The 25,974-nt window shown below is 38.6% G+C and overlaps 1 protein-coding gene across 1 annotated transcript in view; it reads left to right on the forward strand.

The window, feature by feature from the left end:
• The window catches only part of DGKQ (diacylglycerol kinase theta), an 87,867-nt gene that overhangs the window by 13,696 nt on the left and 48,197 nt on the right, over positions 1 to 25,974 (forward strand). The window contains exons 2-5 of the mRNA XM_079330878.1: positions 9,916 to 9,995; positions 19,622 to 19,721; positions 23,978 to 24,063; positions 24,767 to 24,892. Coding sequence (XP_079187004.1) covers positions 9,916 to 9,995; positions 19,622 to 19,721; positions 23,978 to 24,063; positions 24,767 to 24,892 — 392 coding nt within the window. The remainder of the gene's footprint in view (positions 1 to 9,915; positions 9,996 to 19,621; positions 19,722 to 23,977; positions 24,064 to 24,766; positions 24,893 to 25,974) is intronic.

The following is a 25,974-nucleotide window of genomic DNA, read 5'->3' on the forward strand; positions in this document are numbered from 1 at the left end:
TTTTTCCTTGGAGTGCAAAGCATTGGTAGGACTGAGCACACAGAGTAGGTGCCTTTGACTTCACCTGTTGGTGCTCTGGCTTTTCCTGCTTAGCAGGATCTAAGAAACCTGCTCTGGGCAGAGTTAGGAGATGGTAGGATGGAGAGAGTTCTGTCTTGGCAGATGAGGTTCCTTTTGTTCATTTGTCAGTACTGGCTTTACAGTACCAGGAGGATGGAGAAGCAAGATACCTTGCTTCAGAATATTTTCAGCCTTAGGGATGAGGGGGTGAGAAGTGCTGAGGTGGCTCAGTTCCTTTGTGAGGCTACAACAATTCAAGCAAACCTACTATAACCAAATGATTGACAGTTCAAGTGTATCACTGAACTTATCTGACTCTTTTCTTAATGAGTAGCTTGTTTTATTTTCACTTGTCTTGTTACTTTGCTATTTTCTACCAGCATATCTGAAATATAAATGAATAAGAATTCAGATGTGCTGCCTTGAAATTATAGAGCTCAGAGGCTACAAAAACATTACTTTGGCATATCTGTACCTATAAAGAGAAGGTGTTTTCATGTAGATAATTCTGGAAATATAAAGTGCAAGGCAATTTACATTGTGTGGAGGCAGACTGCATTTTTATCAGGCAGGGTGTATGCTGGTAGCTCCATTTAAAGCAGAAGCAGGTATGACTGGTTAGTTGACAAGACCAGAGAATTCTGGGAGATTGGGACATGAGAGAGAAAAGAGCTGTTGAATACAAGTGGTCTATAAGGATACTCAGTAGATATCTGGAAAACCTTAACAAGTAATTCATTTCTTTTGGATTTTCTGAGGAAGAGTATTTACAGTGGGATATCATTGATCTTTAAGACAAGCAAAAGCCTGAAGTTTCTCACCACAGTGAGAAAGGAGTGTCTTTTTAATACTTGACTTCTTAAAGATTTCAGAGATTTTTTTCGTTCCTCTCCCACCATTGTTAGAAATTTTCTGAGAAGACCAGAGCTTCTAGTGACAGCTTTCCTGGTGACATTTAGCAAGCATTGCACAACAGACTTCTAAACTAAACTAGCCTGTGTTTTTGTCTCAGAGAGAGCACCAATATTGCATACAGGTCTTTGCATGTTTCTGCTGAATTGGGAAATAAGCTGGTGAAGTCCATTTACTGCATCCAGCATTCCTTTCAGTGAATAGTGACAGTATTCATACTGGCCTGTGGTCACAGTTGTAAGAGAAAAAGCTAAATGTGTCTTGTGTTGGCAAGCTGCTACAATGGAAAAGTAGCTCAAAGCTGTGTAAAAAATGTAAAAGTTGAGTTCTGCAAACTTCCAGTAAAATCAAAGTGTTGCTTTTAAGTTACTCATGAAAATAATGACTCCTCCATCAGCTTGAATGATCCTGTCTGGATAAGCAGTCTGGTAAGTGTTTTTTATGTAATTTAAGAACACTGTGATAGATAAAAATAAGAATATTTTTCCCCAATCTGTGACTAATTAGCCATGGGCATTTTCTGAAAGCTATTGTCTTTTAACTGTCAATGGATCTCTTCAGTGAACTCAAAGGCAGTCCTGCTGAACAAAGTAAGTCTTCTTGCACACAAGGACAACTTCAGAAGGGAGTGATAAAGCGCTTGAAGGAAAAAGGCAGATTAAACCTGTATTTTGGCTTCTGTTATGTCAGGCATATGCTATGGAAGAGCAGGCAGAACAGAGGAAATAACCTACTTATTTTTGACCAAAATAAAACTTTGTTTTGAAAGAGTTTGATTGACTTAGGCTGAACTGTCTTGGTGCTCATATGCCCTTTAAGTCCCACTGATTCATTTTTTGGAAAGTAGAGACTGTTGTTGTCTTGCATAACAGCTTTGAAGCTTTTGTTTACTCCCTGGCTTCGCTAGATTTCTTGTTTGTTTCCCTCTGTCTGTCTACAGGCAGTTGTCCTTCCTCCTTCCGTCTTTTGAGCACACTGCAGTAGCTGTGCCTCCCTACAGTGGCCATCATTGGGGGAGTTTTATTAACTAATCTGGGCAAGCTGATTCTTCCATGTTCAGCACTTCTTTACCTGTCTTCCTTCTCCAAGCACTCATCAACAGCTTCTTTATATAAGCCAGTGCTGCAGTTTCATGACTATGAGTCCTGGCAGAACCAAGGTGGAAGCTATCTCTGACATCTCTGTGAATGACGGCAAACAAATTGGGAATTTTAGAAGCCCTGCCAGGGTCTGAACTAAAACAGTTTGGTTTGTGATCCACCAGAAGGCAGAGGGCTCTACTACGTTTCAGGGCAACCCTGGGGATATTAGCTGGAATCTTCTTCCTGAATAAGAAGGACAATAAAAGAACATTGTGTTTTCTCATATTCTAGCAGTGATTGACAGTGCTCTTAAAAAAAAAGGAAATTAAAAGCTGTTTTTTCAGTTGCTGAGCACTATTTTGTTTTGCTTGAAGTTTTGTTTTTTTCAGTGAGGGGAGGGGTGAGAATAATTACTTGAAAGATTGTTGTGTAGGCAAATTCAAATACTTCCTCTTATTCTGGATTGTTGACCACCTTATATAAGTTGGTGACATATGGAACAAAGATTCATAATAATTGCATCTGTTTAAGAGAAATGTTTATATTGCTGGAAGTACTGATGGCTGACTGTTCAAAGCACTAAGATTTACAGAAAGCCTGGTAATGTTTTGAGGGTTTAGTTTTACCCTTAATATTTCATTTTGATAAAAACAAGATGTATGCTACATGATCAAATTTATAATCTGATGTATTTACTTGAAGTTAGAAATCTTTGGCTTTGATAAATTGTTGTGCTTTAGCAAACTGGAAGTAGTTTTGCTGATTTACAGCATGTGAGAAGCTGACCCTAGCTCTTCAGACTGTGTAGTCAGATGTAGCTGTAGTGCACTCTTAACAGTAATGCTCTCTTTACTGGAGCTACTGAAAATGAAAATTACTGGAAGTATTGAAAAGAAATTCAGTAGTCTCTACTGGAATGAATCACCCCTCTGGAGTAAATGGTAGAGCCATTATTCTCTCTGTAATACCTGTTGCATTTAAAACGTAGCCATGCTTGCTAAGAAGCACAAGGCTTGAAACTGCACTGCACATCCTTCTGCCCCAAGGAAACTGCTGCCAAACGTCATTTGTTGCAGAGGTTGCTTCTCTGTTGCACCGGGTGAGTAGTAAGGTAAAAAAATGCCTATGCTGTCATCTTCCAAAGGGGTCTACTGAATTCCAACAGTTTCCTGTTGAAACAAAACAAAAACTAAATCCATCTTTGGGTGCTTGTCACCCTGGAGTTTGCAGCCATGACACAGTTGGCTCTCTGAATCATCTGCTAGCAGTGCAGGCTTTGACCAAAGTCACCACAAGGTACATGGCCTTTTGCTGCCTGTAGAAAGCTGGACTTCTGGTGTACACCTTCTGGACTTCTTGTGCATCCTTTTGTGGCACTCAGAGTCTGGGGTAGTTGTGGCTTGCTGCAGTTCCCTTACAGCTAAGTCTGGAAATGTGTGGTGGGAAGTGTTTAGGGGCATGGTCCTGTCTTTTCATAGACCTGCCAGTCATTGATTGGCAGAAAACGTTGCTTCTTGTAGCTGCTGGGACTTGTTCAGATGACAAAAGAAGGATGTGACTACAGATGAGTTTCACTTGATGTGCAAAATACAGTAAAGGGTTGAAAGCTGTCATATGAAAAAGGAGAATAGAGATTCTTGGGGTGTGGAAGTTTACTTGTGAGAGCAGAGACACACTTCAGCATAGGAGTTAAGTTAGCTTAGATACCTGAGGAGGACTTTGTCCATGTTTCTCCATTCTTTGCTTCATCTTTATCTATTATTTTAATAACCTTTTAAAGATTATATATTTAGATAGAGATAACCTATAGCACTTGCAGACACCTGTTATTGAAAAAAACCAAATTGTTCAATATTTATTCTGGTAGAAACTTTATTTTATTTCATCCTGTAAAATTTTCATGTGGCTAGGAAGATATAAACAACATTCTCCTGGCCACCCAAGTCTAGTGCCACAGCCAGTTGGTAACCATAACCACAGCCTTTTTTTAGCCTTGCTTTTCTGAGCATCTTAGTAGAAGACAGATACAAACAAAGATATTGTGCATGGAAGGTTCCCACTGGAACTGAAAGTTGGCATTAATAATGTGTGAAATGCTAAAATAAAAACACACTGACTGCATGCCTGAGTCTGAGTGTCAGATAAAAGCGATAGAGGGAAGCAATGAACTCAGTCAAGATTGCACATGGATTTGTGGCAGTGTGGGGGATTGAGCTACACACCTCTTCCATTAACAGTCCACAACATCCTCTGCTGTTAGTGAGATGAGAGCTCATGCTGACACCAGCTGCTGAGGATTACAGAAGTGTATTACAGTCTATCATTTTATTGCTTGGGGTGGTTGAATGTAAAGTGATGGTTATGAAGGGGAGGAAAATTTCTTTTACAAGCTGCTGAGTCTTTAGTCAGCCTTTACAGATGGGCTGGAAAGGATGTTAGAGTTGTAATAGTGCATCCAGGGAAATATGTGCCCATTGTGTAATTGTCAAAAAAAGGCAACTTGAATGCTAGACATTATTAGGGAAAGACTGGGGAGGAGTGGCACAGTATAAAATCAGCCTGTTGGTTCTCTCTGTGCAATGGCTGAGCTGCTGCTGAGTCTGTAGGTGTCTGATGCAGCATTAGATCTTGAACATGACATTTTCCTTTCTCTATTTTATTTTGGTCTCCTTGCAATTCTTTCATGTAGTCTATGTACATTTATAGGGCCTTTTGTAGAGGACTGTAGAGTTTTTCCATTTATGTAATACTCCTACATACATCAGGCCATCCGTTCTAGTAGACTCTCCAAGACAGGGACTTCTTCCAAGTCTTACATTTAACAAGATGCCGCAAAGAATTACTGCGCTTTATTTAGTTGTATTTATGTTCGCATTAATAAGCTGGGTATGTTCTTCAATGCGCTGCACTTAAATTTTTCCAGAAATGAAAAATTTATTGTGCTCTCATAGCTGGGAAAAAGAATTCTGAGTTACTAAGCCGTTTGTGACTGATTTAATGTTTTGTTTCAAAAACAAGAATAAGCCCTTTAGTCTACTAGGTCATTCAGTAACGTGTAACCTTTGTTAAAAGATTAGAAGAAACTTGGCAGGCGCTTGCTGGGAGTTGAAGTTGGTGAAAGTGAGCAGAATGCAAGCAAGTTAAAGCAGTCACAACTAATGCCAAGCAAAATGAAATTATTATTTGCCGAGTTGTCCAGGCGATACTGAGGAGCTGTGGTACTGTCACTTTGTGTCAGACTATGACATGTTCCTTGTGGTGTCTCTGTGACAGGCTGTGCCAGCTGGCCGAAGGAAGCAGTGTGTTGTTTCCTGCGAGTTACTGGGGTTTGCTGTGTGCCAGCACGCACAGAGCCCTGCTTGGAGGCAGCACTCGGCTGCAGCAACTCCCTTCTGTCCTCCAGGATAGACAGCTGCAGGAGCTGTCTCTTTTTGGGAGTCCTTGATATGACCTGTGGCAGTGGTAATGTTGGTGGCTCTGGTGTGAGTAGCACACTGCAGGCTGCAAAACCCAAGCGTGGTGGCGTTCTGCAGTGAGGAGAGCAGGAGGGAATTGTTGCAATAGGCAGATTGTTACTGCTGCTTGTAGTACTGGAGCAAGTTAATTGAGACATAAAAACCTGAGGCCGAGGGGGCAGGAGGTGACTCGCAGGAAGACAATCCAGACAACAGAGGGTTGGAACTGCAAGTCACTTTGCAGGTACTTTTGTTAAGCTCAAAACGAGTGCTCTCTCTGAGTAGATCCACAGTAAATCCTGTGTTGGACTGACCACACTTTCAGGAGAGTATCAAATCCATTTTGTTCTTGTGTTGATATTCCTTTATCCTCCCTGGAGAGCAATCTGATTGTTCGACTTATTAAAGTGTTTAACAAATGCAAAGTTAGACTTCAGTGTTAAAGATAAAAGAAAAAATGAAATAAAACCTAGCATGTTAATATACAAATAAATTTCTGTTTGAAAGCCACCAAAACTGAATTATGGTGAGTATTTTCCCAGAGAGGAAACAAAAGGAAATTCTAACTTCTAGACTTTTTCTCAGGACTAAGTCATCTTTTCAAAATGGGGAGAAGATTATGTGTTATATCTGGAATTTTATGAGCAGTTCTCACTCAGACACTATTGGCATAGGACACCAAAACATCGCTAGAGTTCCTACAGGAAACCATTTTCTTCTTCCTTCTTTTGGATTCTGCTTTGAAGTCTTTCTTGAGGACAGAGAAAAATGCTTATGTGGAAAAAGTGTGACATATTGGAGGGTATAAATAGCCATCATTTTTCAAGGAAGTGTTACACAGCTCATCAGTTACAGTGATTCCCAGCTTTTATATCCTGTCTTGCTGGGAAGGCCTGGAATAAGATGTTTTCTGTTTCTTTTTGTATGTTAGGGAGCTTCTGGCTGTACGTTCCATGAGTTGCCATATGTACACATGGCCTTTATTAAATCACCAAGTCAAACATAATGTGGTAGGAAGTGATGGCTTAGGGCAGAGCCTGCTGTAAAGCCAGATCTCATGCTCCATGAGCAGCACTGTGATGCCCAATGGCCAAATGGCTTCTTGTTGAGCATTGGCAATACCTAATTTTTCACAAGAAGAAAGTAATTTATTGTAGCAGAAGGCCTCAAGGTAAAGCTCCCTACACCTTTAAAGAAATGTTTGTACAGTGTTTGAAATCTGCAATTGAAATTGCTTTCTTTTGACTTAGACTACCTATAGGTGTGTCTGCTTGTAGCTCATCACTGAGTTTGTATGGATCAAGAGATCTTCATCCTATAAGACATCAGCCTGTCCTCCTTCCTTTAAATGCTTTTTCCTCAGAATTTTGCATTTCATCTGCAGAAACTTTGCACACAGTGTCTTCTGGCTTGTTTTTCCTAATGAAAGGTCATCCCTTAAAACCCGCAAAACCTCTCCTAGCTGTCAGATCTTAAGACTTAATTAAGTCTTTCTGGAATTATTGATATGATTGTAGGATTCTGCTGCCTGTCCCCTCCCCCCAGTATTGTTAATGCTTCAGTTTGCTGCCATTTTGGGTTTATCTCTTCCTGTGTGGAATGTGCAAAACAAAAACAAAATGGTGACTTGTAGGAGTAATTTCACCCCCTGAGGAATGTGACAAGCAGAGGAGGAGTTGTGTGAGTGACTCCTGAAAAACGTGTGGAAATCCTTCACTGAGAATGTTACCTGCTATGTTTGGGCACTGCTTATCTCCTGCTGTTTGTCTCCTGATATTCCTTAATTTGATTATTTGCAAATGCTTCAATTTTCTGGCTCACATTTTAGGAAACTGATTGTTTTCTGTGTTGTCTTCTTCTTGTATGCACTCAAACAATTAAAAACTTTATGCACCTGCCTATTTTGCTCCTTGTCTGAAACATTCATTCACTGTTTGGTTTTAGTGCTTCTCTGAAGTTGCTGACTTAGTACGTTTTTCTGTGTCATGAGATGTTTCCTTATCTGAACATATGTTACTGTCTTTATGCAAGACCATGTTTTGCTGGGTTTGTCAGTGCAAAGAGAGAATTGTGGTATCACCTAGTGGCTTGGGTTCTCTAAATAAGTAGAGAACATCTCTCAGGGTCCATGGCAGGAGTTTCTCTTCCATCAGCTGAATTCCCTCAGGTGTTTGGGTGGGGCTCAGTTAACTTGTGCACTAAGTTTGTGTGCAGTTAAATCTAATAGCCACTTGTAGAGAGTGGTCTTGCAGACTTCAGTTTCCTGCTGTATCTTGCAGATCATAAAATTCCTGTGATTAGTCTGCACCACCATGCTCTCTGCTTGGCTTTCTAGCCAGCCTGCTTCTAAACTAGAAAAATGAGGGAAAACAGTGTCATATCACTGAATTTCATTAGTCACTGCAGATTCCTCCTTGGTTAGCTCTCACCTCTTTATGAAGTTCTTGACATCTGCCTGTTTATATTTGAAGGTTCATACCCTGCTTTTCAGGGGTCACAGCCACGAGAACCTTTGTCACAATGCTTCTGCCTTCAGAGGCATTTCCCTCATCTAGCCAGGTCAAATAAACTTTGGGCACCACTCAGACAGTGACAAGGTCACCTGAAGCAGATGTCTTCAGGGTGTGAGTGGCAAATTTCAGACTGTAGGTGGTAATGGGCAGGTGGCCTTTTCTCCTGTGGCTTCTATAAACCTGTTCTCACCGCAAGCAGGTGATCCTCCTAAGAGCATCAGTAGAAATACTGCTGACACCTAAGGAAGGAGCAAGTTTAATTGTGGTGTCATTATATTACCATATGTCTGTGTTGAGACAGCACATCAGGGATGAGGATTCACTAGTTCTCTGTATGGACTCATACCTGTTTTCTGGAGCAGGAGATGCATCTTTCCTCTGCCCAGACAATGACTTTGCTTTCTTTGGTCTCCTCTATGCTGATAGGCTGTGTGCTCCTCCCACTATGTGCTCATAGAGGTCACCTCCAAATCTCTTCTGCAACTGCGTTTGCAGCTGCAAGAATCCACTTTGTCATCCTTACTTTGACTGTTTCCTTCTCTGATGTGCCCTATTTAGTTGGATATAGTCATGAACCTTAAAGAAGCATGTAACATTTCACAGCACCATGCAGAAGATTCTGTTCTGCTCCTTCCCACTTTATTTCACCAGTGCAGTAATCATTCCAGGTACAACCACAGATGATGAATAACAAGTTTGAACACAGTAGAGACTTGCACTGCTTCTTTTTCTGACTTGCAGATTAATGGAAAAAGAAATATGCCTACTACTCATATTAAGATGAGTGCTGAGAGGAAAGGTGTCATCCTTTTTGTGCTACTAAAAGGAAAATTTTGTATGGGCTGTTTAGAGAAGTGCTTTTGGTGGCACTAGAGCATATAGTCAGTGGCAGCAATGGACTGCAGATGGGGAGTTTGAAGCACTTGGGGTGTTATCAGATACTTGTGAAACTTAGGAAGTGGTGCACTGTGCTTATGAAAAACAGGGATGGGAAAATCCCCTGTGTACAGCAACAGTTGCCACTGACAAGTGATCTTCTGCCCTGACTGGGAGAGGTTTGAACTTCCACTCACGAGGTCAGGATCTGAGCATCTGCACCACACTTGAACCAGTGGAGAGTAATTCTGAAAGAGGGAGAACTCTAAATCCATAGCTGCATGGCTTATTAGTTCCTAATTAATCAGAGGTGGTGGGAATGAAATAAAGAATCCCTTGTTTTTTCACACAGCTTAATACAAATAATACAAATTCATGGTAAGAAGCTGTGGAAAATATCCCCTCCATGAGAAATAATCTTTTAAAACACTGTTATGCTTGAAAGCATGCTTTGTGGAGCTTGGATGGAATTACAAACCTGTAATAAAAGAAATAGCTAGTTACTATTGACTTTCAAAGCTGCCTATAATTGGCGACCTTGAATTTTGTCTCCTTCATCCATTGCACTTGGTTTGTAACAATACTTTTTTTTCTCACATTTATGTCACATGCACTAGCTTGTAGAATAATTCACTTACAAACATGTCCTTCTGCTTTGGCTACATCAAAGAGCTGTTTTGGACTGTTTAAAACTTTTCTTGAAATTTAATAACTCATTTTATACTTGTGAAGAGAGAGTGTGGGAGGACATGACTTGCAGTAGGCTTGTACTGTTCTGGGATAAACCCTCCTTCCTTTAACATTGCCAGCATCTTCATATCAAAACAACGTGGAGTTCATTCACTGCTCAGGGTGTGACAGCTGTGTATGTTCTCAAACCTAGGGGATAACAGATATGTTTGAAAAAATGTGTCCTAATTGTATTTGACTCCAGTTTTGGTTTTGTTTGATTGTTTGTGTTTCTTAAAGTCGCTTGCTTGTGAAGAATTGCTCACAGTTCTTATTTTATTTCCACAGTTTGCAACTTCATGTCTCACGAAAAGTGCCTCAAGAATGTCAAGATACCATGCTCATGTATTGCTCCCAGCCTTGTAAGGGTGAGTAAAGAGAGTAAGACACTGACTTGTGTCTTTCTTGGGGTAATACCACACATTTATCACTAATGAACATAATGTCATACAGCAGTGGCTTTTTCATATCATAATGCAAAAAGTTTTTAGTCATCACTGAAGCTTTTATCTCACAGGCAAAGCTACACTTCCTTTGGAAAGTCTGCTATGAGCAACTGTAGATAGTCTATCTTTGAAGACCAGTTATTTGCATTCTTTAAGTGTTACTAGATGCTTTTATTGTGTGTCATTACCTGGAAGTCTTGCAATATTGGAGGGAATGACTGGTGTAAACTGCACCACGTGTCATAAAGATGAGCTGTATAAATCACCATTTTTTTACAGCTATTACAAATTAAGCTGCTGTGCCTAGAAAAAGGAGCTGTGTTTGTCTTCCATTGATTTCTGCATGTTAAAAATCTTGGTGTTTATTCTGCCTAGAGAATAAACGTATTGCATTTCAAGTATAGGATTTTAAAAGCCAAAAAACAGAGGGCTGGACTTCAGTTCATCAACAGTAGTTTCAAATTGATTTTGGTAAGTAATAAAGTACTTGCTTTTAGATGTCTTGTGACCTTCTCCCACAGGGCTTTATGTGTAAGAGATTGATTCAAAGGTTGTAAAACATGAATCAACTTTAAAGAAGATAATAGGATGCAACTAAGGTATTAAGAAGCTAAACTGAAGAGGAAAAAAAAAAGTGTGTTACCCACTTTGAAAAGGATGGCAGAAGAGGAACAAAAGGGGAGAAGGAATGGGAAATTTACTTGAGAAGTAGTAAAACATTATAAATACCTTAAGGAGCCCCAGGCAAAAGTCGAATGAGACATGGCTGTAAAATCAGTCATGTTCATTACAGACCTTGCTGACTCAAAGCACATTTATGGGAATCCATTGTGTAGACCTTTGAAGGGGAGCTGATTCCTTTCTTTGTACAAATTCCTTTTTGTTGTGGAAGCCTGTATAGGGGGTAAGATGTGGAAGTTTGAAGACAATATGCAATTTGAGTTACAGGGATTGGATAAATTACCCATTTGTTTCTCTTCATTATGTTTTGTCTAGGTGGTAAAGCTGCTAGGCTTTGCCAGCGCAAAGTTTGCTTTTTCTCTTTTTTGCTTTTCCTCCTTCCTTACAAACCTTTTTTCTTGAGAGGTGTCTAAAAGTTGTCCAATACATGGAAATTTGGCAGTGAAACAGTAAGAAATACTGCTGTAAGTCTTAGAACCCATATAAAGGGACATGTAGGTAGTGAAAAATGCTTTTACTACAAATTAGCATCTTCTGCTGTTTCAATATGCTGGCAATCAATTGTAGCAAAAAGAATATTGAATCAGATGATATAGCTATCTACAAGGGCCTTTAGAGGGGTGGCAAAAATCCAACTGGAAAACTAATTTAATTCAGAGTGTGGGTGTTGCAAATATTTATGACTTCTTTTGTGGATTTGCTCTAAATTTAATTCACTGTTCAAAATAGTACTTGTTCCTCTGCTTTTATATGGTAAAAATTCTCTATTGAAACTTACTAATGTTCCCACTTGCATCAGTTGTAGACGTCAGTGTAATTTTTTTCTCTCTTATCAGTCTCTTTAATATATCTGCCCCAAAACATAATTTTTATCTTCTGATTTATCTGTAAACAATAAACACAAATTGTACTGCACAGCAAGGATAGTTATTTGGTGGTGTTGTCAGTCTTTGAAACTGTTTGCAGTTCAGTGTTGCTGTATTTAGCTGCAAAGAGTCTTCTATGTTTTGTGTCTTGAGCTGTAATGATTTTATTTTGAAAACTCTGGATTGTACTGTTCGTTCTGGACTGTCATGTCCTTGACGTGGTCATCCAAGTTGCATTAATCCTGATCAGCTGTACAAGTGAAGTCTGCCATATGGGAGACGTCGTTTTGCATGCAGGCTCTGTCAAAGCAAATACCAGACTTGGCATTTGCGTAAAAAATATAACAGAGCAAAAAAACAAATGACAGCCATTTATACAATTTGTGGAAAGTTTATTTTCTTAATCTCTCCTTTCAGATTATTTATTTATTAAAAGGTCTGACGCAGGAGGGAACACTGGTGGGATTTTATTCTGATAGTTCTTTCAGCTATGTCAATATTCCGTGTATTACAGAACTGAGACTTTTTTTTTACTTGCCTGGATTTCATCTAGAGGAGATGGCAATTGTTAAAGCTCATCAGAATGTGTGTCATTTGATACTAAGTCAGCCCATCAGAGAATAATTTTTCAGCAGATGTTCGGTGGAAACTTTTATTCCTGACAGTAGGGTTTCCTTCCCAGGGTCAAGTAAAGGCCCACAGTCACAAGCATGCCACAACTGCATCCAGCTTCAGATCGTTCTTGATTAATTCATTCTTAAGGCTGATCTATGAATTTTTTTCTCTATTTTAAATCACTATCACCTTTAGTATTTATACATTTAGTATTCTAGAGTGGGTCCAGGTCATGATGTTTCTAAACAAGCCTTCATGAATCAGTCTTCTGAAAAGTTTGCAGGGCATATTATTTGTTCCAACGGTAAGGCCTCAGCAATTTTCAAATTCACTCTCTTTTGTACACTCCAATAAGTATTTACCTACTTTACAGCACACATTAAAAAAAAAAAAAAAAAGGAAAGGAGGACAAAAAGAAATCCATACCCAAACACCAATACAAACCAAAATAACAGTAAAAGCAAAACCTTTTTGGGGGTGCAATGTGAAGTTTTGTTTTCCCTTGTTAGGTTGGAATTGAAGCTGTATTAAAGCTTCTTAGAAGTGTGTGTGTATTTTCTATATAACTGTTCTTGTAAAACTAATTTTAAATAGGATCACATGAAGAATGGTTTAATGATGTTCAGCATTTGCTATGCTTATTTTTCCTTGTTGGTGTGTTGGTGCATTGCTCTAATGATTTCTAAACATTTCTATTTTAAGAAGCATTTAAAGTCTCACAAGATTTTATTGTGTGCTGTTGTTCTTAAACCCAGGTTGTCTAGAATGGAAAAATGCTAGTTTAGGTTATCAACTTCTGAATCTTTTTGTGCTAAAAATAGAACTTTCCTTTGTAAGGAAAGCTGCTGCATTCGTGGGCTGGGTTAAGGAATGGGAAAGCTGTGGTGCTTGCAGGGGTCTCTGCTCTTGTCCTTGTCTGCTGACTTGAGTCTCTCCCTCTGGTTGCTGGGTTCAGCTGTGTGCAGGTCATTAACAACAATCTGAAAGTAGAACATCTTTCTGGAGTGGCCCATAGCAGTGGGATGAGGGGCAATGGCTCTAAAGTAAACGGGGGTGCATTCTGACTAGATTTAAGGAATGAATTTTTGCAATTTTTACAAGGGTGGTAAAATACTGTCACATGTTGCTCAGAGAGGTGGTAGCCACCCCATCCCTGGCAGTCTTCAAGACCAGGTTGGACAGGGCTCTGAGCACCCTGATCCAGTGGAAGGTATCCCTGCTCCCTGCATGGGAGTTTGGATTACATGACCTTTAAAAGTTCCCTTCCAACCCAGGCCATTCTGTGACTCTGTGATTTTACCTGGGCCATTGCTGGGCAGCACTGACCACCTTCTGTCACGAAGGTATCTCTCTCTCTCTCCAGCACCTGACCCATGCTTGTGTTGCTTCAACAAGGCAGTTGTTTGGAGACAGTCACATGGCATAATTTAGAATCCAAATGAGGGTTAAAACTGCTTGTTTCTACACTTTGCACCAAAGTTTTCTCCGTTTTCTCCCTGAAGTAGAACCTCAGAGTTTAAGGGAAGGAAGGGCTAGCTCCTCCTAGTTTGCTTGTTTGAAACTTGATCAGAACTCCTAGATGAACTCTGCAGCTATATCAGTGACTCTTCAGTTTCAGAAGCATTATGGGATGTCACTGTGTTTGTTTTAATTCCTAATATTTGTCTTGATAAAAGGGCATGGACATTGATTTCCTCCGTAACAATAAAAGCAAGGAGTGAGTGATTTTTGCATGTAATTTTTTCTTTACAGTACAAAAAACTACTAGGCCAAGCAACTCTTAATTGCAATGGAAAGCTTTTACACAAGTCTTACTTTTGAGTAGAAGTATCATATAATTCTTGTTTGAAATAGTGTGTCCATTGCAAAGGGTCCTTGAGACCTTGGAGCATGTAAGGCAAATTGTCCTGTCACAGAGATCAATCAGTAGGATGAAGAAAACTAATCCTGGATATAGTGAGATGGCACATAGATGTGTGCATCAGTCCCTTGCATTAGCCCAAATTAAAATTTTAATAATTAAACGTTTGAGTTTCTCTCTCCTTTCCTATTATGTGTTGGGACACCATTTAACTTTGTATTCTTATTTCATTTCAGAGCTACTATATGGGATGGATACTTACATTGCCTTTAAACACCAGCTCATAAATCAAGTGCTCAGAGCAAGAATGTCAATTTGGACACAAGTTAAGAGTAGCTGATAGGCATTGTCCCTAAAAAGAGAAAGAAATAGAGGACATTCCAGAACACACAGTGCTCTGTAGAAATGTTCAAGCTGCAGAAAAATTTTGCTACTAAATAAGAGGTTTCAAACAATTCGAAGTGCTATTTGTGATTGCTGAGTAACAAGGAAGTAATTGAAAAGAAGTCAGTAAGGGCAAAATCACAAAGTTGAATCACAAAGTTTGAATCTCAAAGTTGTTGGCTTCTCTCAGGGAGGGTTATAGTCTAGGTCTGGACAGAGCAGTCATGGGGTGTAGTAAGGTGTATTCACCATATCTACCTCCCTAGAGCAAAGGTTTATGGTGTTGGAGTGAACATTAGATACTTTAGATAGGAAAGTGCTTCTACACTTAAACATGTTTTTGTTTCAGAAACACCATTTTAATTTTTATCAGCAAATTTTTTTGGCCTTATGTTGAGAACTGTCTTTGAGAATGACCCTGTGTGACTGCCCTTGTGGGCATCTGATGGTGGCTTCCAAGCTGCTTGTGCTTATCTTTAAAATGCAACAGTGTTTTTGAATTGCAAGCTACTGATCTTAAGTTAAATTCCTTTTAATCAACCTTTGGAGGCTGTTTTTGAGAGTGTTAGTATCTTTCTTTCTGTGTACTCTTTCCTACTTAGAAGCTGCTCAGCCCCACCCTACTTCATGTCCTGACACCCTGGTTTCCTAATCTATTCAGTATTTTACAAAGTCATGCTAAGTGGAAGTCATCCTGATGTGGAGGAGGAGATGCATGGGCAAAATAATATGTAGACATAGGCCTAGAAAAAGTTTTTATTTGGTAGTTGCTTTTTAAGAGTGCCCAAGACAGTAGCTGTCACACTGTCATTTGGTGTATTTGTATTTCTATCATTGCTCTTTGAGCCTGGAAGTCTTTGCCTCATGATTCAAGATGAAGCTTTCTTCTGCCTGAGCTGGCAGAAAACAACCTGCTGCTGGGTGAAAAACAAGCCTTCCCGGAGCTGTATTTTTCCCCCTGCTGAGACATCCTGAAGGCTGCAGATCAGTCAGACAGCCTGGCCTGACTCTACACACACTCTGCACACAAAGGGTCTGGAGGGTAGCTGTGCCTCTCTGTACAAAGTGACTTCCACCTTAGTGGAAGAGTACTAGAATTCATTCTATACTTTTAGTCACATGCTTGATATCCTGTGACATTTCAGGATGAAGAACAATTTTTAAAGACACTAGCAAAAGAAGCAATTCCAGCCTTTGTTTTTCTTCCAAAGTGTGGATTTTAAAAGCAGTTTGTTGCTGTTCTTTTTGGTTCTGTTCTTTTTTGCTGAACACTTGCACAGATTGCACTGAGGGAGTTAGAATCTAAGTCTTAGGTTTCTATAGGATCAAATTTTATTGCAGACTGATAGGAACATTTAAAGATATGTATTGCATTCTCTAATACCTTGCATTCCTTAACAGATGGCAGGAAATAGAACAAGAACTAGCAGTATCCTGTCTCTGAGTGCAGAGTCATTCTGGAGATCATGCTGCTGGAGTGTTACCATTATACTTGGTGTTGATATGCTTCTGATCAATATTGTAAGGGCACTTAGATGTCATTTAATGTTATTACTAGAAGAAATTTTCTGTGTTTTTCTGTGGAAATCGATTTTCGTGGTTTTCATAAGGTAATTTAAGTAGATGGATTGGAAAAGCAGTTTTAAACTCTCATGAATTATTAACATTTTCTCTTTAGGCCACCTTAGGCTTCTGTACTTTGCTGTACTTAGGGAGGTGGATATAAACTAGGCAATAACATGTAGCATTCTATACTCTTTCATGACCTCTCACTGGCTTTTCTAGTCCAAGTTTTAAATATTTTATATTTATATATACACACACACACACACACACACACATATATATATATATATGTATATATATGTATATATATGAGAAAAATAGGTGCTTGGAACTTGTTCAGCAACCAAAATGTGTTGGGAGAAACAGTATGTAATTGATGTGTTTGTTATGTTGTACTTACTCTTTTACCTTTTCTGTTTTTCCATCTTACTGCCATCCCATTTTCTGTCAGGCTCTCTTGCTTTTATACCTGTCATCTTCCAATGCATGTTAGAAAAAACACTCACCATAAACAGTTTCTTTGGCTTGGTTTGTAAGAAGGAAATTAAAGAATTTTTTTTCTGCTTTTCTACTCCCCCCTTAACATTTCAATGAGCAAGTTGTTCCCTTCCTTTTTGACAGTGGCTTGAGACTTCAGACAATTGCCATCATGGTCTGAACAGCTGAAGAATTTAGACTTGGGCTCCTTCCCTTGGGTTTTCTAGATAAGTGCAGTCAGACCCTGAGTAAGTTTGCCTTCTGTCAAAGTCCTTTCTCACAATTTCCCCCAAAATATACACTGTTTATCGCATACTCTTTTTTTCAGCAGAACCTGTCTGTGACAAGAATGAGCAGCCTGCATTTCTAAACTAGGCTTAAGATAAAATAGCCAGACTCATGGCCAGAGGAAGAGTCCTCTGTGTTTCAAACCTGGGATGTTGAGGGTTGAATGCTCATGCTGGGTGTCCAAAGCAGTTTGTTCACTACCTTGGAGCTAAAGGAGGTCTCTCCTGTGTCTGATTTCAGGGGGTATTCTTCTCCCTTGAGTGGCTGCATGGTGCTTGAGGCTGTGGCAAGAGTAGGACACTTAAAGATGACCCCTGAAGCCTGAAGACAGGTTGGGATGTGCAGAAAAACTTGCCTGAAGAAATTCCACCAGGGCTTTTCAGTACTCCTTGCAGTTGCAGTGTCTGGCTGAGGTCATGCTCACATAGCCATTTCTTACCTTCTGCACATGAATTCATTGTGCAGGGAGAATTTTGTGTGAGTGGCCTTCTCCCAGCAAACTTTTTTTTTTGGAGCAGCTGGAGAAGATGGCTCTGGCACTTTTCCTCTGCAATAACTGAGCTGAGGTAACTTGTATGTCACTGTTCAGAGAGGTTTGTTTCTTCCTTCTCTTGAAGAAGTAACAGAGTGGACAGAAATTATGAGTCTTAAACTTAATCTGGGATAGTTTAATAAAAGCTTCTTAGGCTCTCCAGATAATTTCCCCCACACCCCAAGGATATATATTAGTTTTGTAAACACATATTTTATGACTAGGGTATTCTGATTAAAAAAAAAAAAAAAAAAGTAAGCCAGCTATGAACTTTGTCAGAGATGGAGGGCTGCAGAGAATGAAATTTTAGTTTGGGCTTGTGGGAGTAGGATATGGACCCAAATAAATGATTTTTAAGTCCTCAACATGTACATAAAGTTAAAACTTGATGCTTTCAGAGGCCATGCAATTATATATCATGTTGGAGATAGTGATATACAGTCTCTTTTGGAGTCTCTTTTGTAGGCTGTCTGTCAGCCCAGCTTTCTGGGGAGCCTGGGATTTGAATGGGCAGTTTCCTGGTCAGGTGGGGACCAAGGATTCCTCCAGACAATGTAATGTGGTCTGCTGGGACAGTGAGCTGGTGACTCTGTTTCAGTGGTCAGCTACTGTGCACTATCCTGTTCATGTTTGGTAATATAATTTGGTAAATAATGCAAGCATATTTCATACCTCTCTTTGTGTTCTTTTATCTCCCAAATTCTGAGGGGCACTGGAGGAACCACATGCTCTGCAATTTGGGGGTTACTGATTTTTCTTGATTAAACCTCCAGCATTGTTCTTTTCTCCTTGTATTGCATCTGGCATAACTTTATCTCAATTCTTTCATTGTTCATGCTTGAATTGCGGGCTTGTTTGGTGTAGCTGTCCTCATACTTTCTGAGACAGAAAATTCATGTGGAAATTGGATATTTATAACTGGAAGCAATTCCTTGGGTCATCAAATTCTGTATTCACAGTATGTGTCAGATTTGCTGCTGATAGTTCTCAGGAAAAACCTTAATATAAAAGGAGAAAAATTAAAATCCTGGTGACCTTGAAGGATTTTTTACCAAGAAAAGAAGAAAAGCTGCTGAGAAGAAAAGTTGCTATCTGTGACTACGTGTACCTGAAGTCATTATTTCCAAAGTTTTACTGGGAATCATTAATTTCATTTGAAACCTAAATAATGATTTAGGTCAGCTTTTACCAGAAATATAATCACAAGATAAACAAGATGCGTTCATCCTTGCAAGAAGGGCATGTGAAATGCCTAATACTAAATACCTAAATCACAGCAAACTTTTGTGGAAATAATTTGGATTCTAGGACTTTAATCATGCAGTTACATTCCTTCCTTTTGATGTGAATGCCACTTTAGCAAAGATGTGCATCTTGTAGGAAGAGTAGACTCTAGAACAGATATGAAGCTTAAGTATGTTTCTTATTCTTTACTTCTTTTCATCTGTTGTTCTTTTGGTATTATCACTTCCTATCTTCATTATTAATCACTCAACAAGAAAAAAAAATTAAGGTAAGTGAATAATAAGAAACACATTTGCCAAAACTGTTGGTACAGACTGCTCTTGCAAGAGAAAATAGCAGTGTATAATTTTCAGCCTACAGTCAAGAGGAACCTCAGTCTGGATGTACTTCAGGAGCTGGATCTTTGTACCATTCAAGCTTTTAAGCTTTGTATAAGGCAGGGAGAGACCCACCAATCCCTTTGTCCTGATCAGCCAGTGGCCGGGCTGTATTTGGAGAGGTAGTGGAAGGCATGTAGAGAGCACTGAACTGTGGCAGCACTGAGATGTTAAAAGTTGTCTTGTGTGTGTCTTTAGGGTATTTTGTTTGCCTGTGCAGTAATTACTCTTTAATTGTCCTTGATTCAATTAAGAATGCTTAGAAGAATAACTGTGATTACAAGTGGGTCCCAAAGGAAGCCTTTGGATTCATGTTGTTGTGAATCACCAAGAAGCTAATCAACACTTAAAAGTATATCCAATACATATTAATTCCCAAGTATAAAAGTGTTTACAATTAAAGTACTTAAAAGTATTTTTAAAGTATTAAAGTATTGAAAATATATATTTTAATGTAGAAATTGAAGTATTTAAAATATATATCTAAGTATGATTTTTTTTTTAACAGATGATTCTTCTGTCTAATTATTCTTGTGCTTATTTAAATTTACATTGTATATACTGCACTGTTGTTGCAAGATAAAGAAGCTTTATGAATTTTGACTGACACTTTGGAAGTTGAAATTGATGATGTCTTATGCATTCTTTGCTGGCAGGTTCCAGTTGCACACTGTTTTGGGCCTCCAGGACATTACAAAAAAAAGTTTTGCACTGTGTGCAGGAAGTCCCTCGAGTCCCCTGCGTTTCGATGTGAAGGTAACCTAAACCCTGCTTGTACAGCCTACTTGACTGTGTGTCATCCAGTATCCAATTTCTTTACACTGCATACCTCGAGAAATTTTTAGTTTATTTATTATCCATTCACTGGTTGTGGCAGGTGAACTTCAAACTAAGGAAAAATAAATCAACCACCTTCGATAAACAGCAAGCCGTGTCAAACCTGTACAACTTTTTAATCTTTCCTCCAATTTACTTTGAGCAAGTCTGTGGTGGTGTGCAATGAATCCCTGCCTGACACGGGCAAAGAATGAGGAGATATTATGGTGAAAGAAAGACTTGTCCTGTTGTGGTAATTAATTTCTGTTTCCAGTGGAAATTTTTGGTACAGAGAATCGTCAGGTATTCGTATTTCTAGAAAAGAATGTAGAATTTCCTGTGTTACTAGTCTCAGATATCTGTTACTTGTAATGAGGATGAGATACCTTCAATGGAAAGATATTTGAAAATATTATTTGTCAAAATAGTACTGCTTTGAGTGTTCTGACATGGATTCTCTGAAAAAACAGTAATTAAAGAAATCACCCAGATACCAGATTTTTTTATTTGAAATACATGTTGGCATGAGTACGTGACTGATTTTTATGTAGGACAGCTCTTCAATTATCCCTTGTCCTAAATGTCTCTTAGTTATTCAGTTGAGTTGTAAGGTTAAATAGAATTTACTGTTTTATAGGAGTATTATCCCTGAGTTGTTTAAAGAAAACATCAAATGAATGAAGAACCAATCCTTCAGGAAATTGAGTTGCTTCGTAAATTGCTGTTTTGCTAAAGATAATGTCTTATTTAGTATGATTTTTCTATGAGTATGTGTAGGGGAAGCAATCTTCTTTGATCAGGGTATTTAGACTTAGACTGGCACAGTATTTCTGTTTCTGCTTTTGTCTGTCAAGTTGCATAATGGAGCCAAACTGTTCTCCTGACTAGTGGGAATATGTCACTTAGTGCAGTCACCATGTGACTTGGATGGTTTGGTAGGATGTTCAGTGAGCTATATATACCACAGGGAATTTATTCTAATGATCTGTCTTAATAAGACTCAGAACTTGTGTGCCATGAGATAAACATAGAAATTTGAGAAGAGAGTAGTTATCACTATTAATACCCTCCTAACTGTTGTAAATAGCTTTTGTTTAGTAATCCAATTTGGTTAAAGCTTTCTAAATTTTGCTTTCATATTCTTACTCTTTTAATTCTACTGCATTTGCATTGTATCCATTTGTTGTGGCTTAACCCCAGCCAGCAGCTGAGCACCGCACGCAGCCACTGCTTCCACCAGTGGGATCAGGGAGAAAATTGCAAGTATAAATGCTGGAAAACTTGTGGGTTGAGATAAAGACAGTATTATATGGAAAGCAAAAGCCACACACAAGCAAGAAACCTAAAGAACTCCTTCACCATTTTTCCATGGGCAGGCAGGTGTTTTGCATCTCCAGGACAGCAGGGCCCCTCAAGCCTCACAGAGACTTGGGAAGACAAATGCCTTCACTCCAAATGTGCCCTCCTTCCTCCTTCTTGTGCCAGCTTGAAATACTGAGCAGGATGTCCAAGGGTCTGGAGCAGCTCCTTGGCCAGTTCACCCTCCTATATAACACCAACTTCCTCCCCATGTGGCAGTACAAAAAGCAGAAAAGGCCTTGGCTCTGTGTAAGCCCTGCTCAAGAATAACCAAAGCATCTCTGTATTATCAACCCTGTGTGCAGCACAGACCCAAACCACAACCCCATTCCAGCCATCGGGAGGAAAATTCTCTCTACCCAAGCCAAAACCAGTGCATGAGTGCAAAGAAACTTTTTTTTCCGCTGTTTCTCTTTAAGTGTTTGTAAACATGAAACACATGAAACCACATGTTCTTGTTAGGTATTACAGATGCACAGGTAGTGTATGGTTCATTGAAGGTTCTGAATTGTTTTCCTCACATGGATTTGACAGTTTTACTATTTTCTGCAGTGTGACTTGTTCAGTAGCTCTTTTCCTGAGCACCAGTAAGTCTACAATTTGTTTCTCTGCAAATTTTTTAAAATGTATCTTAAAAAGAGCAGCTGAAGTTCATAAAATGCACAAGATTCTTCATTCATTCTTCAAAAAATGCTTGTGGAAATTGTTTTAGAAGTGTCTACTGTTTTAGGCTGTAAAACTTTTAAATTGATGGTGATACTGAGCTTCCTTTTTTTTTCATCTAATGACTTAGCTTAATACAACGTATGTGTATTAATCCATAGTGAAATAAATACATACATTTAATTGGTAAAAATTACTATAGATCGACTCCAAATTCTGCTGAAAGTTGCTGTTTGCTTTGGATAGCTATTTTTGCTACCAGATTTAACTGGTATCAGATGAATCTGGACTCATGATGGAGAAAGTTGCTCTTCCTTTTATTTCCAAGAAGAAGGGATGGAAAGTAAAAATAAAAAAAAAAAAAATTGAATAATCCAAATATGGTTTTGGTGCTGAATTCTTTACAAAAGTTTCTTATTAAGCATTGACCAGAAGCAGCAAATTTACTGGAGAAGGGGGCAGTTAACATTTTAGAGGCTCTTCTCTCAAGTTTATGTATATGAAATTAATCGGTTTTGGTTTTTTGGCAATCTTAAAGAACTTTCATAAATAGCTTGAACAGAAGACTGTCATTCTGTTATGAGTTAAAGAATTATGCAGATTATGGAATGGCTGATAAAGATGAAATTTCTTTTTCATTAGGACCTCTAATTTGTTATTTATGTTCAAAAACATCCTCTTTCCTATACCAGGATAGTCAGTTTAAGATATTGACTCCTATGATACTCCTGCCATATATGTGAACATGTTTCTTTAAATAGGGTTGGAGCTAGAAGCAGATGTGAATTAGACTAAGGGTAAACCTGCTCTGTGTTCTTACAAAGTGTAGCATGGACAGTGCATGCTTGTGTTGGCAGAATTAATAATAAAACCCCCAATGCTTTTGTAAATCCTTTGAAGCTGTAACCTCATTTACACTGGTTAGTTGAACTGGCAAAATTGCAGAATATTCCTGTTACATCTGTGAACAGGTGGAAATGGAATGGAGGAGGGATTGTGCCACAGCTCAGAGAAGTTCTTGAGTGCAGTGAAGACACTGAGCATGGGGAGCTCTGTGGTTGGACTTAGTCATGAGTCTCTGCTTCAGTGTGATGTAGAGTATGTCTTCTGTGGGGTTAGAATAACACAAGGTTAATTCTGCTCTGGAAGAGTCCAAAGAGATTTCAAATGGGGTCTATTATTCTCTAAGTAAATTAATAATGTTGCTTTCAAGACACTTTCAGATAATGTAGGTATTGTGTGCAGTTCTACCTTCCAATCTTCAGGTTACAGTTCTCATATTTTTGTGATAAGCTTGGAGAAATAACCTGTTTGACCAGAAGTGAAAAAGCATTTGAAAAATTTGATGCTTGTCTCTTGCTTTCATTTACTTGATGAAAAGTCAGATGTCTTCCCAAAGCAATACAAGTATTTACAAAGCAGCTACAGGAGGATTTATTCATTCATCTATCTCTATCTCTGATGCCCACAGAGAACCCTACTAACTGTTGAAATGATGAAGCTAGGTATTGACATCTATTAGTAATTGTCTTGGGGTTTTTCTTTGTAATTCATCCTTTGTAGCATAACTGTAGATTCTTTTCTTTCACATCTGGTATTTCAAGTCAGTTTTTAAAGAATGAAGGTATTTTAAAACCAAAATTTGCCTAGACTTCTACAGGGTTCATTAAAACTTCTTATGCCCACAGTACTGACAATATTTTGGAACATTAACCTTACTTAGGAAAGTGCACTGAAAAGCTAATTTCCTTTCTTTTGGACCATGAATTAGTGATTTACGTTAAATATAGTGATTGATTCAGTGTCCTTCAGGCACAGGTATGTTGGAGTAGGCAGCAGTTCTTGTGAAACTGCTAGACAAAGCTGAGCTGTTGTGTGCATTTAACTTGGTTTAATTGGAGGAAATATGACAAGTGCTGCTTATGAGAAAAATTAGCTCAGCCTTTCCTTTATATTTGCTTCATCTTTTTAACACAGAGGAAGTGGCTGAACACACAGAACAATGCTGGTAAACTCCTTTATTATCTAGCTTTGCTGAATGTAAAGTGCATGAAGGAGAGAAAGTATGGTGTGAAAAGGGTAGTGGAGGAATATTGAAGGGAGGGAGGAAGGAGATGCAGAAAAACCGTGGGGGTTTCCAGCCTAAAGGAGTTTTCTTGTTTTTGTGCTTTTAGTTTGTGAGCTACATGTGCACACAGACTGTATCCTGTTTGCTTGCAGTGACTGCCGGCAGTGTCACCAGGATGGGCACCTGGACCATGTAAGTGCAGATGCCTCTGCAGGGGAAAGTGATCATACATTTTGTGGTCTAGAGAAGAGCAGTCTTGGTCTTTAGTTTCACAGGCTGCCGGTTATCAAAGCACTTCTGTTGCTCATTGGCAGTCAAAGAATATATGTGACTTCAGAATATACTACAATGACTGAGATGAACTTAAATGCTGATATATTCACATAATGCTTTTGAACTCTTGCTGAAAAGTCTATGGAATGTGTACAACCTCCAGATTAAGAAAAAGAAATCAAGCTTCTCATATAAAAGTTTCCTTTGCGAAAGCTGGTGTGGAACTCTTTTCCTGTATGGTGAGCTGTTGGCTATATTGCATCCCTGGCAAATGTTTTCTTATCCTATGCTTCCTGCAGTCTAAGGCAAGACTATCTATTTTCCTACCTTCTCACAGTACAATAGATACAGAATACTGATAATATAGGATAGTTTTTTTAAATAATTATTTTTAGTGGACTGTGAAGAAAAAACACTGTGATAAATTTTCTGATAATTTGATAGAACTTCTTTTAGTGAAATGTGAGATTGTTAAAGATTCATATTTATCTTGAGAAAAGCTTAATGCCCTAGTCTCTGTTGCTATTTCCTCAGAGCTATTTGAATTACTGATTTTAAAGTTGTGTTGAAGATGCATCTGTATCTGATTCATGAAATGCTAAGTTGTGATGTGTTCTCTCAGGATACTTACCACCACCACTGGAGGGAGGGAAACCTTTCTTCAAGTGCTCGTTGCGAATTTTGCAAAAAAACCTGTGGATCTTCTGAGGTGCTCTCTGGCATGAGATGTGAATGGTGTGGCATCCTGGTATGTTGTGCTCCTGCTGCATGTATTTGTGGGAATCACATAGATATGGGCATGTGCTTGTTTGAACACTTGATATAAACATAATTTATTTGCTTGCTGTATAAATATATATTTTGTATACACTTTGTAAAAACACTTAATCTATACACTTATTTATTTAAATACATATATTTATGTGTTAGATGGGAAAGCTGATTTTTTAAAATCCTCCTCATAGTCATTTTAATGATCAACTCTCAAAGTCACAGCGAAGCTTTGTGTAAATCCAATGGAATTTAACAGAGCCTAATCACTATAGATCTGTGGTTAGAAGCCTGCAGTCACTTTCTGTGTTAAATCATAATTTCTTTCAAATCATGAATTCTGCAAGTTTAAGGACTTGCTATTCTCATATATTTACTCTGATTTCAGTATAGAATAGATCTTAACCTGTGTGGTTGGGGTTTTTTAAAGCTGCCAATACCAGTTTCTGTGTTTTTCCATTCACATGACGCATGTTTATTTCCTGTACAAGCTGATGGTACCCTTCAATAATTCTTCTGGAAACCACAGCGTTCTACACACTGTTAAACAGTGTGCGGTGCAGATAACAATTAGTCTATTCACTTACTGCCACCTCATAATAAAATATGATGGAAGTGAAAGTAGCACCAGATGAGGTGGGAACTGAAAGATATATGTAAGAAATCATTAATTTTTCTCCTTAAGGCTAGATGAGGTACTCCATGATTTAAATGTACGTCATGTATTAATTTAGATTTCAATTAAAACTGTAAGGGTTATTCAGTATTTCAGGTGTGATCTAAATTATTTTAGTTGTGTCTTTTTAGTATTGTGGGGTTTTAATTTTAATCTGAGACATAATTTCTGAGTTGGGAGAGTCTGTCTTTGAGAACAGTCTAAGAAATGTAACATGCTATGTGGCCATGCATACCAAGGTATGTGTACTCAACAATGGCAGACATTTGCAACAGTGTAAAGGCAGAAACTATCCAGATACCCTTTGGAATAAAACTGAGAATGGTTTTACCTCGGAATCTGCAAGTGGGTACAGCTATGTAAGAGGATACTGCTGTTTTCAA

This window comes from Erithacus rubecula (genome assembly GCF_903797595.1).
Source record: "Erithacus rubecula genome assembly, contig: SUPER_Z_unloc_1, whole genome shotgun sequence".
Taxonomy (NCBI): domain Eukaryota; kingdom Metazoa; phylum Chordata; class Aves; order Passeriformes; family Muscicapidae; genus Erithacus; species Erithacus rubecula.